This window comes from Petaurus breviceps, unplaced genomic scaffold, assembly GCF_028583685.1.
Source record: "Petaurus breviceps papuanus isolate PSGF00001 unplaced genomic scaffold, PetGlider_PUasm1.0 80, whole genome shotgun sequence".
Classification (NCBI taxonomy): domain Eukaryota; kingdom Metazoa; phylum Chordata; class Mammalia; order Diprotodontia; family Petauridae; genus Petaurus; species Petaurus breviceps.
Genome location: NW_027186540.1, coordinates 20,464,369 through 20,483,761, shown reverse-complemented (window position 1 = coordinate 20,483,761; position 19,393 = coordinate 20,464,369). Strand labels below are relative to the sequence as shown.

General features: G+C 37.9%; 1 protein-coding gene across 3 annotated transcripts in view; it reads left to right on the top strand.

The window, feature by feature from the left end:
- Nucleotides 1–2,811: 2,811 nt before the first annotated feature.
- The window catches only part of LOC138176038 (tyrosine-protein phosphatase non-receptor type 12-like), a 140,265-nt gene continuing 123,683 nt past the window's right edge, over nucleotides 2,812–19,393 (top strand). For 2 of the 3 annotated variants that reach the window (XR_011172149.1, XM_069106775.1), the window contains exon 1: nucleotides 3,119–3,281. Coding sequence is in view for 2 of the 3 variants with exons in the window: in XM_069106775.1 (XP_068962876.1) it covers nucleotides 3,183–3,281 (99 nt within the window). In the remaining variant the exon portion in view is untranslated. Of the gene's footprint in view, nucleotides 2,831–3,118; nucleotides 3,282–19,393 lie in introns of those variants that run through there. The other variant, XM_069106777.1, reaches the window with a different exon arrangement.

Below are 19,393 nucleotides of genomic sequence, written 5' to 3'. Positions count from 1 at the left end.
TTCCCCTCCCTCAAATCTAAGGGCTATTTCTCTTTTTACTTTAATTGCTAATTTTCTGAAACAAATTGTCTATACCTGCTTTTCTCATTCATTCATTCATTCATTCATTTTTTTTTTTTTTGCTTTTTGGAGGGGCAATTGGTGTTAAGTGACTTGCCCAAGGTCACAGGGCTTGTTAGAGTTAAGTGTCTGAGATCACATTTGAACTCAGGTCCTCCTGACCCCAGGGCTGTATTCACTGGCCACCTAGCCGCCCCTCTCATTCATTCTTAACTTATCCCACTGAAATTCAGTTTCTGATTCCACCACTATATTGATTGCACTCTTCACAGTCACCAGTATCTTCTTAATTTCCAAATTCAATTGCTTTGTATTTTTCTCATGAGGTTATTTTATATGATCAAATGTAATGAACACAGGACAATCAAACTATAGACAAGAATAACATTTAAAAGAATCTTGACAGGCTAGAGCAGAGGTGTCAAACTGGCTGCCTATAGGACTCCATGTGTGGTTGAGCCAGATTAAGATGTAAATGGAAAATGTTTAATAAAATATGTAAAAATACAGCATAGGTAATATTAATTTGTGGGTTTTAAGTCAATGTGTGGCCCCCAGGGATCCATTTCTATTTGAATTTAACACCACAGGCCAGAGCAGTGGGTTGAATCTAACAAGATAAAATTTAATAGTGAGAAACATAGTCTCACACTTGGTGGGAAAAAGAATCAACTTCCAAAGCCAAGATAGGGGTTGGGGTGGGAGGAGGGTAGGACATAGTTAAACAGTAGTTGTTCTTCAAAAGATGTGGAAGTTTTTAGTGAACTGCAAACTCAATATGAATCAGCAGTATGCTGTGGCAGCCAAAAAAAGTCTAATGCAATCTTGAGCTGCATTAAGAGACCCATAGGTTTCAGAAATAGGGTGATGGTCATCCTCCTGTACTCTGCCCTCTTCAGACATTATGGGGAGAATCGTGCTTAATTATGGGTGTGCAGAGTTTGGAGAGGAGGGCAAACAAGATGGTGAATGGCCTTGAGTCTATGATCTATGAGGATTAATTGAAGGAAAGGGCTATGTTTAGCCTGGAGAAGAGAAGACTTGGAGGTATGGAGTGGGGAAAATATTTCTTCAAATGTCTTCAAATAGTTCTTTTTGGCTTCACAGGACAGAACCAGGAACCAAGTGAAAATTGCAGAGGTCAGTTCAGGCTTGGTATCAGAAAAAACTTCCTAATAATTACTACTGTCTTTTAGGATTGTCTTAGAAGTGCTGGACTTGTCTTCAAGCAGATGACTACTTGCATGGATGTGAATAGATTTCTTTCGTATATGGGTTGAATTAGATGGACACTCAAGTCCCTTCCACAATACACACACACACACACACACACACACAATGTAAATTATATTTACATACACAATACATACATTTTATTATATACATAACATCTTTTTTGGACTGGATCCATAATTTCATCTGTTTAGGGAGCTCCTGGTAACGAACTCCCTCTTCTAACGCAGACTGGAACCTTTCTGCAACTTAGATGAGCCTTAGAGGGTTTGGGCAAACAAGTGTTTGGTGACTGACACTACTGAGGTAGAGGTAGGATTTAACCCATGTCTTCCTGAGTCCAAGGCCAGATCTCTATCCGTTACAACACAATGCCTGTTTTCTTCAGGTTTACAGATCTCAGTGAGAAGGTTGAAAGAGTTCAAAAATCTGGGTATTTGAAGATTAGTTTGGTGACCTTGGGGCAAGTCTCTGAACCTCTCTAGTTCCCATTTCCTTATCTCTAAAATGGGAATAATAATACTTGCAACTGTCTCACAGAGTTGTGGTGAGAAAAAATCTTTTGTAAATCTCAAAACTCTTTATAAATGAGTTAATATGAGTTGATTTCAAAGATCCTTTCACGTACTTAAAACTTAAGTATGCTATGATTTAAAGCAATGCTGCGGTTGTTCGGTCTATACGAAAGGTGACACATTTCCCAACCTTACGACTAAACCTAGCTAGTATGAGCATTTTCTTAATGGGGTGGCTGAGGGGAACAGGTAAGCTCCCCCCAAAAGAGTTTCACCTCCATCTAGTGAACCCGTCCAGATTATCCGAGCACCAGGAAACAGAGAGGAAGAGTCAATGGCTGCTGAATACCTGACTACGGTTTGGGGAATGCAGGTTTTGACATAGACACAAGAACCACAATTCCCAGCAAGCCCCACTCCTTCCAGGACTCCTCACAGACACTACCCCCTTACACTTCGGCTCCCTTTCTCGCCACCAACGTTGCATGCTGGGAATTGTAGTTCCAGTTTAGTGATTGAGGGCGGGGAGAAGGGGAAGGAGGAAGCTTAAACAGTTTCGGAAATGCACTTTTCCTCAGTATGGGGAGGGAGATATTCTCAACCCAACAAAAGTCCTACTGGGCCCCATCAGGGCAAAGCCCTAAAAGATTACAAGAACAATTCTACCGCGGGAGGGGGGGGCTATAATAACCTGGAGAGAAAATTCTCGGGATAGCTAATTCACCACCAGGGTAGTGGAGGGGCGGGAACCCCGGCCCCGGAAGGAGAGCGGTGATCGCTCCACCAGTCAACCGACGCCTCTTCCAGCCAGTTGGAGCCCGAAGGATTGAGCGGGGGGGCGTACCTTAAGTCGGAGATTGGAAGAGAAAAGAAGGGCTGGAGCGATTGACAGAGAGTTCCGTTTGGGGCGGGGCTGCGGTCGCGGGGCCGCGCGTCGCGTCGGGGCGGCGGCGGGGACGCGCTCCTGGGGAAAGAGGTCGGCTGTGCGGGGCGGAGGGGGCTGGGCAATCTAAGGGAGTCGCGTCCCGGAGGCGGCGGCGGCGTCTCTGGCGGAGGCGGAGAAGGAGGGCGGGGAAGGAGGATGGAACCAGCTGGGGGCCGGGGTTGGTGCTGAGACGCGGCGCTTCCCCCAGTGTACGGCTCCTGGAAGTTGTGCGGGTGTGAGCCGGACACCGGTGCCTCCCCTGCCGCTGCCGGCTGGGCTTGGCGGGAGAGTGGGTGGCCGGGAGGGGCCGCTGGGGCAGGCGGTGGTCGGGCGGGGAGGGGGGGGAGGGAAGGGGGAGCGACCTGGGGAAGACGGAGCGCGCTCTGCGCCGGGCGGGCGGGCGGCGGCGGGGGGGCCAGCGGCCGCAGCCGCCGGGAGGACGCGAGGCGATGGAACAAGTGGAGATCCTGAGGAAATTCATCCAGAGGGTCCAGGCCATGAAGAGTCCGGACCACAATGGGGAAGACAACTTCGCCCGGGACTTCATGGTGAGTTCTGCCTCGCACCGCCCCCACCCTGCCCGGGGTCGCTTTGTGTGGGTGCCCGTGCTTGAGGAGGGGGTGTCAGCGAGAGCCAGGGGCGGCGGGGCAGACGCCAACCTGCCGGGCGTGGGGGGGGCTCCCGGGGCCGTGGGGGGTGGGGCAGCCGCCGCCCTGAGCTCTTGTCCCTCCCCCAGCCCCCTCCAGTGCAGCGGGAGTGGCTGTGAGACGGTGTCCCCCCCCCCCAGTCTTGGAGACCACCTATTGTTCCCCCGAGCCCCCCGCCTCGGGCACCCTGAGGCGCTGACTGGGGGACAGGGGTAAGTGGAGGGTGAGTGGCTTTGGCACCTTCTCTCCTGCCCTGAAGTCCCCCTTCCTCTGCCAGCCCAGCCTTTTCATTGGAGTGCCTGGAAAGGGTCAAGGGAGTGGGTGCTTCAGGTTGTCGTTTTCTTCCCTATCCTGCGTTTCCTAGGGTGGAGTGAAAAGAGAGGAGAGGGTGAAATTGGTGTGTAGGGCGCATTAAACTCCTAGGTGGCTTTCAAGCTCTTGGTGGTTATTGGGAGGAAGGACTTGGTCATGCCTGGATATCTCAGGTTCTTCCCCAACGTTTGGAGAAGGCATCTCCTTGAGACATAACATGTACAAAGATTTCCATAGCTTACCTCCCTAGAACCCACACTTGAGGCGATGGTAACTAGGGTCGTGTGTGTGTGAGAAAAAATGCTGAAAGAAGCCTTTTCTTAGGGGATTTTGTTGAAGGCAATGGAGGGGATGTGAATATGTATGTGTGAGGAGGGGAAGTAATGCTGAAGGAAGCCTTTTCCTAGGGGATTTTGTTGAAGGCTATGGAGGGGATGTGAATATCACTTCCTATCCGGGGTGGGGGTGGGGAACTTGGGAACAATAGTTCTGATGGGGCGGAGGCGATGGTACTGTGGGCTGGAGGCCTGAACTGGGAGATAACCTTCCTCACTCTTCCTCCCCTTTAACCCCCCCCCCCCCCCATTTTCTCTACCGACTGGGGTAAGGACATAAAGTTGTCTGCAGGTAGATTAGTGAGGTTATATAGCTGGAGAAGGGGAGCCAATAAAGGCAACATCCTTCAATTTACTATTCTTCTTCCCCCCCCCTTTTTCTGGACAATGACCCCTCAAGAATTATTTCCCGTCCTGGGAGGAGGCGGTGGGAGGTGGCCGGTGGCTGCTGTTGCTCCTACGGATATTGCGCAAGACTCTGGGGCGTTGGAAACCCTGGAGGTCTGGGGAATGGAAGAGGAAGCGGGACTTTGGGATGTGCTTACTCCTTCCAGTGGTGGTGGTTTGGGGAGAGGGGGTTAAGAGCTGAGATCTGCTTGGGAAGGATTTTGCTCCTGAGGGAGCAAATAGTCTCATAACTATATTTAGAAAATGAAAAAGATGTAGTGCTGGCATCCACAGAAAGGGCTGGGTTGAAAACATCCAAAAGGAGAGGGTAAATATATTTCTTTTAAGGTTCAGGTTATCCTATGGCCAAAGCTTCTGACTTGTGGTTAAAGCTTTAGAGCAGAATTCCTTACTCAAATGTAGGTAAGGTGGATACTAGATCTTATAATGAATTGTGATAACTTTACAGTGCCTTGTGATTTTTCTTTTTTTTTTTTCTTTCTTTTTTTTCCCTGTGAAACCAGTAACAAGATAAGGAACAAAGATATGTTGATGACCACAGTTTGAAGCTTATGTGGAAAATAGTAGATTTGGGCTGAAGTGATAAAGTTTTGCCAAAGAGGAAAAAATAAGTGTATGGCAAGTGTTTTAACCCTACCCGCTGGAAATGGCCGTTTTCTCTTTGCTTTGTGTGTTTCATTCATTATTGTTCTGTGCTTTTTATTTGAGAAATAGAAATACACTTAGGAGAAAAATGTCAATAAGTTATTTGCTGTTTTGTTTCTTTTGATAAGAATTTTCTTTATGTTGAGACAATTTGAGATGGGGTCATTCTTAACAGTAACTGGGATTTGAGGAGGTCCTATTTTTATTTTTGTTTTTACTGTGTCAGAATGGATGATGTTTACTTTAAAATGCAAGCTTCCAGAAATAATTTTTTTTAGTGCTAATAATTTTTTTTCAGTGCTAACTAATGAAGGAAATAGAGGAGTTTTAATCTTTGCTCATCTCTCCATTTGTTTTTTTGTTCTAGCTCTCCTTGAATACTTTTATCTACTTCACTTTAGATTCTTGAGACCTTTATGAAGGCGAAGGATTACATAATTTAGTGATTTGGTACCTGTCGATTTATGATCATTACCTCAAATTCAGGTTCCCAGTACTAGTATCTTTTTAGGGAAATGTGAAATACCATTTGGATATTTTGTTGGATTCCTTTGAAATTTTCTTCCTTACCTGAATTGTGTTAGAGACCACTTTTCTCCCATTGCCCTGAGGAAGAAAACACTTGTACGTTGGATTTTAGATACAGACCTTCCAGGGGTAAATTATTAATTAAACTATTTTATTTCTGAGTATATCACTGCTTAGGGAGAGAGAAATAAAAAGTGTCAATCTCAGTTTGCATCCATAATTGTAAGGCATTGCTTGGTGACTCCAGTTTCAAGGTTTGATGACTAAGGTCTATCTCATCACACCAACTCTAAAACCAAAAGGAAGGAACTTATCTGATTGCTTTATGTTCTTTCTTGACTAAGAGGTAGCCAGACTTGATTGTCAGACATTGTGATGCCAGTTTCTTTCTCTCATGAGATCGGCATATGTGTAGATATATGTAAATAAAACCTCTAAAACTTATCGGTCATCTGTCGCCATAGAAAGGGATTTATAAGCCCATAGGCTTTAACCTTAGAAATCATTTAGTGCAACCCTTCGTTATACAGATTTGTCTAAATTCCACTAACTGATATATAAGGACTATATGCAAGCCAATCTGCTAGAGTTATGACAAAAAACCAAAATCATTCTTATAATAGGACCATAAATTTTGGGCTCAGAAAGACTCAAGAGGTCCTCAAATGTTCAGTCTTGCAGTGGGGGGGAACTGAAACCTAGAGAAATGAGGTGTCTTGCCCATGATCACTGAGGTAGTGACTGGCGGTGCTTGAGTTTGCACTCAGGTCTTCTGACTCCACATCTAGCACTCTTTCCACTGCACCATCGGGATCTCTCCTCAGAATTTATATTGCACTGGTTGAAGATACTGGCTGAGGGCCCAAAGAGATTGTGTCTTGCTTCAGGTTACATTGCATATAGGGTCCAAACCCTTGTCTTCTGCCTTGATCAAGTGCTCTGCAGAAATTTGGGATATGGATCTGTATGTTTTCTGCCTATTAGGTTGTGGCTGTGCATTATACAAATGAGTCTTTTGGTGGAAATCTGTGCTATGTGGTTCTGGTGTTTGAGAGGGAAGTTGTGTAAATTGTGTGTGTGTGTGTGTGTGTGTGTGTATGTATGTATGTATGTATGGGAACCGTTGATGTAAAGATGATTGTTGAATCTATGAGACATTTTTTGGAGAGAATGTGGACATGTGAAGAGAGAGAGGGTCATATCTATCCATCTTTAAGTGGTTGAGAAAAGAAGAGTAAAGGGGTTAGAGATAGCTTAATACATTTTGAAAGGGATTTTATGTAGTAGTACTGGCAGTGGCAACGGGCTTTAGGTCAGCAGGTTCAACACCATTGTTTTATAAATGGAGAAACTGAAGTCTAAAGGTGGGTGGGTAGATTGCATAGCTTTTTAGTGGCAAACCTAGGGCTAGAAGTTTTTAGTAGGTGAATCTTGAAAAATGTTTACAATTTATTGGTTCCTGTGCTAGCTAATTGGGTGACAATGGGCAAGCTTCAGTTTACTCATCTGTAAAATAAGATCCTTGTACTGTCTCCTCACAAGGTTGTTGTAAGAAAAGCCTTTTGTAAATCTTAAAGTGCTATGTAAACAGTAGCTATTCAAGTATGGAGAAACAGCAGAAAATTCCATATCAGAAATTAACAATAGAAAGTGTTAACAATATTGTAAATGAAGGCAATCATCTAATCTAGGGGAAAAATTTAAAACATATATTTGTATTTATGAGTTAGAAGAATTTAATAAATCCAGTGCCAATATATTGTACTATCTGTAGCAAGTCTTTATAATATTAATAAGGATAAATTCTTGTTTTGATTTTTTTGAATAGCATATAGCAATTAAAATAATACAGTTGAACAAATGAGAGGAGCCTTGTAGATAGGTTCAAATAATCTTTTAAGATTTAGCCATGCTTTGATGTTATCATAGTGGTAATGCTATTTCATGGTACTGATAATGAAAAAAGTACAGAAATAGTGTATAGAGTAATTTTGTTGAACTAAAATTATAATTTATGGAATAATACTTTAAAACTTATTCTTTTTTTTTTATCATCTTTGCCTGTAAACTTTTACCTCCGTGAATAAGGGTAGAAAGATTGTTTGAATGAAATGTTTTAGACTGACCTAATAGTCATCCAGGAAAAGAGCTAAAAGGTTTTTTCTAAGCTAGTCCTCTGACACTTAATCCTTGTGTGACCTTGGGCTGGTCACTTAACCTCTTGGTGCACCAGGCAATTCCTTAAGATTTTTTGGTACTATTATATTGTTGACGGGATTTAAAAGAGAGAAACGAAATAGCCCTTTGCTTATAATTATGGGGAAAAGGGGATATAAAGATACAGCATGTATACCCAGCTATTATAATATGAATAGGGAACATAGGAAAGAAAGAGGTCTAGGAATATTTGAATTGAGAAAGAAAATAGTTTTTAGTTGAGGGGATGGTACATAGTTGAGCCCGGAAGGGATTATAAGTATTCTCTGAATGGCAGGATTTTTTCACCCCATTATTTTTGGCATTAAGGGCATAAAAGTAAAAAACTCTCCTTGCTAGTTAAAAGTTAAAAATAAAAGTTTAAATGAATTTACTCACCCCACTAAGCAAAATATGGAGAAGGTATGAATGCTAGTAATTGGATGTTAACTTTCTGGGAAGTCTTTGATAGGACATTTGAGAATGAAATGTTGATTATCTATTTTTTTTTTTTTTTGCTACATAAAACATTTTATTTCCTTTAAAAATTACAGAAGTTGATAGATGTGTTTAACTATCATTTCTAGAATAAATCATTTTAGGTCATTCTCATTACTCAAACTGTTGTTAAGCCAATTAAGTGATAACAGCAGAGAAATAAATGCAAAGTCAAAACCTCATACAAATCTGAAGGTTAAAAAAAGGCAAACTTCAGTCATGGGGTAAATCAGTGGAATCAGAATAACTACATAGTTCTTGTACCTTCAGAGTGTGGGAACTAATTTTATTATAAGAAAGGTTTGATGTACAACATGCTTGGGAGAGGGGAGTCTCTAAGTGGTGATGACAATAATGACTGCTCTGAGACTCAGGGGTTTACCTGCATGGTGAAGGTGTTTCTTGTGTAAAGAGAAGTCAGCATTTATAAGCATTTTGAACATGGTCAAAACACTTAGGGAAAACCTAACTACAATTATGTAGACAGTGTTAAGCAAAGAATCCCCTTTGTATTGAAACCTTTGTAAAAAGGGTAGAGATTTTAGTGAGTATCGCTAACAAAAAATCTCTCATGTTCATATTTTTTTAAAGAAAAATTGACATGAATGCTGTGGAAGAGCTAATTTATTGAATTAAATTTAATCAGAATTCATAGGCAAATGGACTTCCCAGTATAAAAGTTTTTTATGATGGGATTTAACATATGAGCTTCTGTTGATTGTCTTTAAAAAAATTATATTGTACTTGCTAAATTACTGAAGTTTATAGAATATTTGTAGAATAATTCTTAAATGGTTATATTTGTTTAAAAAATATGCCATAGTATTATGTGTTTATTACCTTTCCTTTTCCCCAATTTTATCATAAATATATTTTGTATATATATGTGATATAAGATGAACTGTATAGGGGAGAGACTAGAAGTAGGTAAACATAACATGGTCACACAAACACTGAGTGTCATAGTCAAAATAGGGGAAGATATGGTCAACCAAAGAGGAGTGGTTGGAAGATTCATGTACTTAAGTCTGGCTGCTTCTCCAACATTTTGAAAAGCTAGAGATTACTTTTTAATGAGAAGATACAGGTTTTTACAAAAAAAATTATTCAAGGTAGTATTTGGTTAAATACTTAAAAGTGGTCAGACATTTGGATTTGATGGGAAATTGGGGGGTATAATATTCATAGCTTTTAGAGAATGTTTAGAGGCAGCTAGGTGGCATAGTGGATAGCGTTGGGATCATGTGTTCAAATTTGACCTAAGACACTTAAACAACTGTGACTCTGGCAAGACCTTTGATCTTTGCCCCAGTTTCCTCGTCTGTAATATGGTGATAATAGTACCTGCCTCCCAGGGTTTATCATGAGGATAAAATGAGATATTTTTAAAGCTCTTTACAACCTAGCTTTGCATAGCTAGTATATGAATATTAGCTGTCATTATTATTATTCTTGAGAAAGTTTTGGTAACAGCATACTAGGTAGAGGGAAGAAAAGGCAGTGAAACTGACTAGGGCTTACTTATACAGTAAAGATAATAATTGAACAAAATGCAATTATTTTATGGTCTTGTTTAGTTTAATTAAATTTATAGCTTATGACAGGTTATCAGTTATTACTATTTATATTGTTCTGCTCATATAATTTTCTTTTAAAAAAGCTCTAATGGTTTTTAGAGTCATCAGCACTTTCTAGAACACCTCTTCCTCCACCCTCCACCCCACGCTTTATAACAAAGAAGTACAGTTAAGTAAAACAAACTGACACATAGACTTATGTCCGAGAGCATCTGCCTCATTATGCATCTGTAGTCTTACCATCTTTCAACGGAAAGGAAGTATGTTTCATCATCAGTCAGGCCTCTGGAGTCAAGATTGGTCACTTTGTTTTGAATTCTGATGTCTTTTAGTGTTGTTTCCCTTTATTTTATCGTGGTCATTGTATATATTCTCTTAGTTATGCATAGTTGCATTATGCATCTTTTCATGTAAGTTTTACCAGGTTTCTTTAAATTTCTTATATTTATCTTATAGTATATATATGTAATATAGTACTATTCCATTATTTATATTACAGTTTTAAGCCATTTTCTAATTGGCGCCTACTTTGTTTCTGGTGTTTTTCTACCACAAAAAGTATTGTTATTAATATTTTGGTTTGGGGGGGGCGGAATCTGACTACCATTGTTCCAAATTGTTTTTCAAAATGGTTGGACAAAATTCACACCTTCACCTGAAGCATATTGATACACCTATTTTCCCATAGCCCTTCTAACATTGTTTCCATTTTTTATAATTTTTCCTTATTTGCTGGGTATGGGGTAAAAACCTTAAAATTGTTTTAAGGTGCACTTCTCTTATTCATGACTTGAAATATGTTTTTTTATGGTAGTTGATAGTTCCATTTCTCTTTTTCAAAATGTTATATTATTGGACCACTTATCCACTAAGGGCTATTAATTAACTACATATTTTGGCCTCAGTGCTTTATCTGGAGCATTTGATAGAAAGACTCTCCCTTGAATTTCCTGTTGATTTTTTCTCAGTTGTCAAATTGATTTTGATTGTGCAAAGCTTTTTAGTTTTATATAATTAAAAAATTGCTTTGTCTTTTGTCCTTTATCCCTTGTCTTGGTTATGTATTCTTCCCCAAACCATAGCTAAGGAAGGCAATTCTTTCCACTCTCCTAGTTTTGTTTTTATGACATGACCTTTTATTTTAAGTTCACTTATCCCCTAGGAAATTATTTTGGGATATGGTATAAGATGTTCATATAAAACTAATTGCTGCCAAACTGCTTTTAAATTTTTTTGTTCTAGTTCTTATTAATTTGGGAGCCCTTTGTTTAATTTAGATTCTTGGATTTATCGAACATTAACTCTGTGCGTTGCTGTGGTTCTATTCCAGTGATGTGTTTTTCTTTTTAACCAGAAAAAAAAATATTTTTGATAATTACTAATTTATTGTATACTTGGAGATCTTGTAATACTAGGGACCTTTCATTCCCACTTTTTTATTACTTCCTTTAAGATTATTTACCTTTTGTTTTTTCTAAGAGATTTTTTAGGTTTTTTTCTTATTGTTAAATTGATTTTGTGTAAAACTTTTTAATTAGAAAAGAATCTGAAATTGTCTTTAATTCTACAGAGTAAATCCCCTTGGAAGTTTGGTATATCACTAAGTGTAGATTTGTTAATGCAAATTTTAAGCAGTAAAGATTTTCTTTTTCTCTTTCACTTCTGATCTAGAGATTAGACAAGCAAATGGTTTGTATGTTTGATGGGTCTTTAAAAAAAAAACATAGCTCTTGATTCAATTTATTATTTCCATAGTCTTTTTGTGTTCAATTATATTTCTGTAATTTTCAAGACTTGTGTATTTCTGCTTGTTTTGGGATTATTAGTTTATTTGCTTCATAGTTTTTGGAGGTGTATGCTCAATTCATTGATCTTTATTTTCAAGTTTTCCTTATTGGTTCCTATATTACCTGCAAAGAATGTATATAATGCTTTTGCCTTCACTTGTTTGGATTCTTTATTTCTTAGTATGTGGTCAATTTTTGTAAAGGTACAGATTTTAGTTCAATCTTTCATTTTAACTATCAATATTTTATTTGTATTTCTTGTAAACACTGAATGGGTGGTCTTGCTTTTTGATCTGTTGTACTGTCCTTCACTGTTTTATGAGCATATTCATTCCATTAACATGTATAGCTGTGATTACTAGATTTTTTTTCTGCCTGCCATTTCCTTTTACAAGGTTTCTTTTCTTTTCTTCCCCCCCCCCCATTAGAGGAAAGAATAAAGTAGGAAAAAAAGCAATGAAACCCATTGTAGGTGGGCTATTTGGTCTCAGACCTCTCTCCCCCTTTTATATGTAGTTGGATCACCTTGTCCCAACTTTACCCGTGATTCTAATACTTTATTAAGCATTTTAGCATTTTATTAACACTTAATGTGTACCAGGAGACTGTGTTTAGGTATCAAGGATACTAAGAAATAATTGAAGCAACTTGAAGAACTTAACATTTTACTAGGGAGACAACATGCACCTATATAAGTACTACATACATGTTATAGACAAAATAAATTCAAGATAATTTTGCCAAGGAAAGCTCTAATCTAGGAGTTGGCATATAAGTTGAACTTTGAAGGAAATAAGGGATTCTAAAAGAAGGAAGTCAGGAGGGCACGTATTTCAGGAATGGGAGATTGCCCTTGCAAAGAAAGTCATGGAAGCAGGAGATGGAATGATGTGTTTGAAGAACGTCAAAAACACCATTTTAGGGGCGGCTAGGTGGCACAATGAATAGAACACCGGCCCCAGAGTCAAGAGGACCTGAGTTCAAATGTGGCCTCAGACACTTGACACACTTACTAGCCATGTGACTTTTGGCAAGTCACTTAACCCCAATTGCCCTCCAAAAACAAACAAAAAACCACCATTTTAGCTTGTATGGAGGAGTTTAAATGGATGGGGGGAAACCCCACCTGACCATGTTATATATGTATATATGCACATGTATGTGTATGTTATCCTTGGCCTTGAGGAGACATCTTCCCACAAAGGGACTCTGTTAAAAACCCCTTCCAACAAGAGGGATTTCCTTGTGGACTTACTTTTTTGAACTTGACTTTATTCCTGGCATATCATGGCCTCTAAAGAAAGGGTAAAACTTTTTCTTGAAATCTCTGTCTCATGCCCACATAGTAAAGTAGAACTATAGGGTAAAATATCTAAAACATTACATTTGATTAATGTCTGGGGTTTCATTAGAAGGTATTAACAGTCCTTTTTCAGAAGACTTGATTATTGTATAATTTTAGCTCTTTGAATGTGTTAAAATTTATTTACTTCCCTTTCTTGATAAGTTTCTTTTATCTATTCCTTTTGGCTAAGAGTTTATAAGTAGAAGTAACCAATTTTCTAAAGTCCATTTTTCCTCACTGTAGGTTTAATGTTCAAATTTCCAAGATAAGATTCTTGATTTTGTGTCTTTACTTTTTAGTATTATTTTAGAATCCTTTATTTCTTTTTGTTTTTTTGTGTAATTCTGACAGGTTCCTTTGTATTTATGTGTTTTCCTATTCATCATTAATAATTTCTCTTTAGCATAGGAGCTCAGGACTTTGGTGATTACATTTCTTGTTTTTTAAATTTGGAATTTGTATTTTTCTTTTTTGGCTATGACTTGTGTATTTTCACTTTGCCATCTATTAGCAGTTTTAGGGGGGAAAACTGGGAAGGATAGTACATGTTGGATGATAGAATAATCAGTATCTAAAAGGATGTCCTTAGGTTGAAATAATGGACTAACAAAATATAAAATTAGGAATGCACATAAACTTTACATTTGCATATTAAAAGTCATTTGGATGCATTTATAATTTTAAGTAGCTTTGTGTCAATATTCATAAACTTATCACATTCAGACTTGTCATTGTTTTTCTTTTAAAAGCAAAGATATTTTAAAAAGGTTTTAACATCTAACATCAAACAATTAAGCTTTCTTAGTAACTATTTACACAATTAATTTCTGCATGAAAAATGACGATCCCCATAGCTCTATTAAATTTTATTTGTCCATTGATTCCTAATTCATTTTTTCATGATTATTGTTGGTGTGGGTGTTTTTCTATTTTTTCATAAAAGTCCTTCTAAGACCATTGTGTTTTATTCTCATATTTTCAGTCTCTGCATTATAATTTTCCATTACATTTGTTAACCACAATATTTCAACTATAATTTTACTGTTGAATATTTAGTTTACTTCCAATTTTTTACAGTTAAAAAATGCTGCCATGAAAATCTTTTAGGAGATAGTTCTTTTTGTTCTTGATAATAATTCATGATGTATTCCTAGTAATGGAATTATTAGGTCAGAGGCCGTAATTGTTTTTGTAATTTACCACGTTCTGCCAGAGCACTCTCTAAAAGATCCCACAAGTTGGTAGTTCTACTAGCAATGAATGTGAGTGTATACTTGCATGGAGTTTTATTGCTTTTAGTTGTTTTCACCAATTAAATGGATGTGAAGTGTAGGTACTTCAGAGTGATTTTGATTTTCCTCTCTTTCTTCCAAATGATTTTCAGTGTATTTTTCTCATGTGAAAATTGTTTATTGACTTAATCTGTTATAGATTAAGAATTCCCATTTTTATTTCCTTAGGTGTTCAAGATGTCAGGTTTTAAATCTCACTTGCGACTCATTTTCCCTGATCTGCTATTCTTTATTTTAAATACATTGTCTTTTCTGATTATTATGTGTTCTAAGGATGTCTGTATCTCTTCCTCATTTTTAGGGAGAAAATGTTAATTGCTATATTGGAATGATGTATACATTTTTGTGAGAACACTTTACAACTCTGATGTGGTCCATTCTAGCATTCTGAAAGTATATGTTGACTGGTATTGCATAGGTGTGAATTACTTTTCTTCCCATTCACTTTTGATTTCAAGATGTCAATAAATCTCTTAATGCATCCAGAAAATAAATAAATACATTGTCTTTCTATAGAAACATTTATATTTTTTATGTAGTCAAACATCTATTTTGTCACAAATTGTTCTGTTGACTGAAAATTTTTTTTACCTTTCTATATAAAAAGGAAAAATGCTTCTTTGTATTTCTAACATCGATTTTTGAGTTTGTTTTATATGTACACACACACACACACACATACACATACACATGTCTTATCCTGCTGTGTAGGGTATGGTTGACTTTTTTTTTAAGTTTAACAGATATCCCTTGGACATTGTGCTATATAATTTAATAGTTTTGCATGGTAAACTGTTACTTATTTGGAATTCTGCTCCTCTGATGTTGTTATTTAAATGAATTAAGTAGAAATATACAGTGTGTAGGGTTTTTTAACTTAAGCAATTAAATATTTTCAGATTTTTTAATCTTAAAATGGTGCTACTGGAGTTTCAGTATGGTACACAAAAAGAAATCTTTTATTTCCTTAGTTATAATAATATATATTATTCCTTACTTATTTTATTTCCTTAGTTTAGTTAATGGAATATACATATTACTAAAGGAAGAGAAACATGGTAACCTAGAAAGGAAGTGCAATCTTGAGCTTAATTAAGAGGCATAATGTCTTGGACTAGGAAGGGAATAGTTCTATTGTGCTCTGTTCTGGTCAGACCACATTTGGAGTGTTGTGTTCAGTTCTAGACATCTCCATTTGGGAGAGGATATTTATTAAATTAGAGAGTATTTAGAGTGGACAGCCAGAATAGTGAAGGGCCCTGAAATTGTATCACCTAAATAAAAATCACTAAAGTAATTGGGGATTTTAGCCTGGAGAAGATAAGACTTACTGAGAACATGCTGTTAATAAATATTTCAAGGTTTATCATGTGGAAGAAATAAATTTATTCTTCATGATCTCAGAAGGCAGAATCTGGAGCAATGAATGGGAGTTACAAATAGACATTTAGACTTGTAAGGAAAACCACCAAAAATCTTTAAAGTTTAGATGATCACTTGTCAAGTGTGAATTAAAGAGAAAATTCTTGTTCATGTATAAGTTGGACTAGAAAGGGTTTTGAGTCCTCTTCCATATGTGGAAATTGTTTGATTATCTAGTTTTATATTCAGTTTTTAAAATTTTGAAGCAGTGTAGTTGAACCTTTCCATCTCCTTTCCTTTTATAGTCTAAAATACTAAAGTAAAAACACAATTTCCTTTGTGCAATCAAAAATCAGAGGAATTGAGTCATCATTAATAGTAAAATGAGGTCTCTGAAGAGAATTTAGCAGCTCTAAGGAAAACACTTGATTATAGAAAGATTGAAATTATAAAGAACAGTACTAGTGGAATATAAAGTAAGATTGGGCTTGCAAAATGGAACTAAAAAAGATAACAAATTAAACTTTTTTCAACCAAGAAGAGGGTAATGAAAAACTTTTTTTTTTTAATGGAACCAGTGTCGGTTGCTTAATTCTCATGAAATAATTGCCACAATTAAAAAGAGATACCTTTTATAAAAACAAAATTCATTATTACATAGTCTGAGTTACTTGTATTAATTTTTGTGAAATATTTGGACAAAATACATTTAATACACTGTGTGTCATAAAGTAGGATCTGATGAATTAGCTTCCAAATTGTGGGCTTAAAGTTTGTTTAAAAGCATTATTTATTTATTTTTTAAAAGCAGTTGGGGTTAAGTAACTTGCTCAAGGTTACATGGCCAGTTATTTATGGGTGTGGTGCTAAGTATCAGAGCCCAGATTTGATCCTAGGTCATCCCAACTCTGGGGCCGGTGCTCTTACTCACTGAGCCACCTGGCTGCCCCTAAGCAATTGGGGTTAAGTAACTTGCTAAAGGTTACATGGCCAGGTGTTTCTGGGTGGGTGCTAAGTGTCTGAGCCTGTATTTGATCCCAGGTCATCCCGACTCTGGGGCCGGTGCTCTTATTCGCTGTACTACCTGGCTACTACCTGGCTGCCCCTAAAAGCATTATTTCTTTTTTTTTTTTTTTTTTTTACTTTTTAAAGCAATTGGGGTTAAGTAACTTGCTCAAGGTTACACGGCCAGTTATTATTTCTGGGTGTGGTGCTGAGTATCTGAGCCCGGATTTGATCCAGGTGATCCTGACACTGGAGCCGATGCTCTTACTCGCTGAGCCACCTGGCCGCCCCTAAGCAATTGGGGTTAAGTAACTTGCTCAAGGTTACACGGCCAGGTGTTTCTGGGTGGGAGCCAAGTGTCTGAGCCCAGGATTTGATCTCCAGGTGTTCTCAACACTGGAGCCGGTGCTCTTACTCGCTGTGCTACCTGGCCGCCCCTAAAAGCATTATTTCTTAAATGTTACAGTAGAACCTTTCTGGGAGGGGTGGTGGTACATGCCTGTAATACTGGGGATACTGAGGGTGGTGATGAAGACTCTGAAATTCTAATGTACAGAAGGGTTAAAATGTCTCATTAGGTGACCACACTCCGTCTGGCATCAGTATGATAAATAGTCCCCAGGAGCAGTGGATTCCCAGGTTTCTTAAGGAGGGTCAAACTGGCTTAAGTTGTAAATGTGTCAGGTCAGAGTTTGTTTGCTCATCAGTAGTCTGTCCTGGGCCCTTTCTGTTTCTCCTTGTATACTTTTAAACTTGGTGATCTCATTAGCTCCCATGGAGTCAATTGTTGTCTGTTTATGCTAACTAATCTCCAGTCTTGAATCTCCAACTGCATATTAGACAACTCAAAATAGATGTCTGTTAGGTATCTTCAGCTCATTATGTCTAAAACTGAATTCATTATATCTGCCCTCAAAACTTTCCCCTTCAAACTTCCTTATTTCTGTTGAGGGTACTGCCATCTTCACAATCTTCCCAGGCTTGCAACGTCAGTATCATTCTCAACTCTTCCTTTCTCCTGCCATATCTAATCTGTTGTCAGGGCCTGTCAGTTTCACCTGGCTATTGCAACAGCATGCTTTTATGTCAGCCTGCTTACCAGTCTTTTCCTGTTTCAGTCTGTCTTCTCTTCAGCTGTCCAAACGCACATACCCAACCATGTCACACATCTTCCCCTTTCCCCCCTACCACTTGATAATCTCTACTGGCTCCCTATCCCATCCAGTATCAAGTATACAGCACTGTTTGGTGATCAGACCCTTAATAACCTCACATCCCCTTCCCCTTTTCAGTCTTGTTACACTTGACCACTACTCTTTGATCCGTTAATAGTGGCCTACTTGCTGTTCTTAGAACAAAACATTCCATCTCCTGACTTTGGGCATTTTCAATGTTATTTTCAGTAGCTCATTGTGGAGGTCAAAATTGGAAGCCCCTAGATGAAATTTTATTAAGCTGATTTAAAAGGTGTGGGGCACTGTGGTATAGTTAATGGTTAGCAAGACTGTTCAAGTCTTTGACACACATACTAACTAGGTGATCATTGGCAAGAGATTTAATTCCTCAATGCCCTAGATATCTAAGACTGTTAAAGGAGATCTTGTAGTCTGTATCTGTTGAAGAAATTCTTTACATCGATGAAATTTCAGTTGAGATGGAGGAAAAGGTGATTCAGAGAAGTAGAAATGTCTTATAATTAGTTGAGGTTCTGCATTCGTCTATTAGAACAAGTATTCTAAAGCAGGAGTATGTAGTTTGCTTATAGTAGAGTTTATTTCCCCACAATCTGATTTAAAAATTTTTTTTTATTACACAGGCAAATTTCCCAGTCTATTGACAGGAAAATAGGGAAAAGGTTAATTTGTATGCCTTAATCTTGTCTTATTGTATAGTTAAGAGAACACTGGACAAGGAATTTTAAAATTTGTTCTAAGTCATGGATTCCATCATTTAAGAGCAATATTTATCCTGGATAAGTCACTTCAATTTTCAGTCTTAATTTCCTGATCTTCAAAAAGTAAAAGTTCATCTAGGCTCTACACCTTCTTTCCTGTGTGAACTTTTGGCATGTCAGTTAACTTGTAAAGTAAAGGAGTTGAAATAGATGACTTCTGAGGTCTCTTCCAGCTCTAAATCCTATAAATATCTAGAAAGATGTCAAACTGTTTTCATCTACAATCCTTTTAAATTCTGTGAATTAAGGAATATTTTATCTTTTCTTTGTAAGACTTTGTAGTGCCAATACAATATTCACAGCACCAGATATCACTATAAATATACCAGTATAGTTGCTTGATAGCGAAACATAACAGACTCTCTACACATAAGACAGAAGCAAAACATTTATTCAGACACCAGAAAAACCAAATCCCAAAACCAGTAAGCCCATTCCATCATAAAAGCAAAGAACTTAATAAGCCACAGCAGCATGGAGAGCCACAGCATTCTTTTTTTTTTTTTAAATTAAATTTTATGTTTGTGTTTAGGTGACATCATTCATTTCCACAAGATTTTGAGTTACAAATTCTCTCCCCATCTTTCCCCTACCCACCACTATAAAACAGCGATCCCACTGTATATCCCTCCCCCAGTCTGCTCCCTCCTATATCCTCCCCCATCACCTCTCCGACTTTCCAGTAAGGCAAGATGGATCTCCATACCCCAATGCCTGTATATCTTATTTCCCAGTTGCATGTAAAATATATATATATATATATATATAT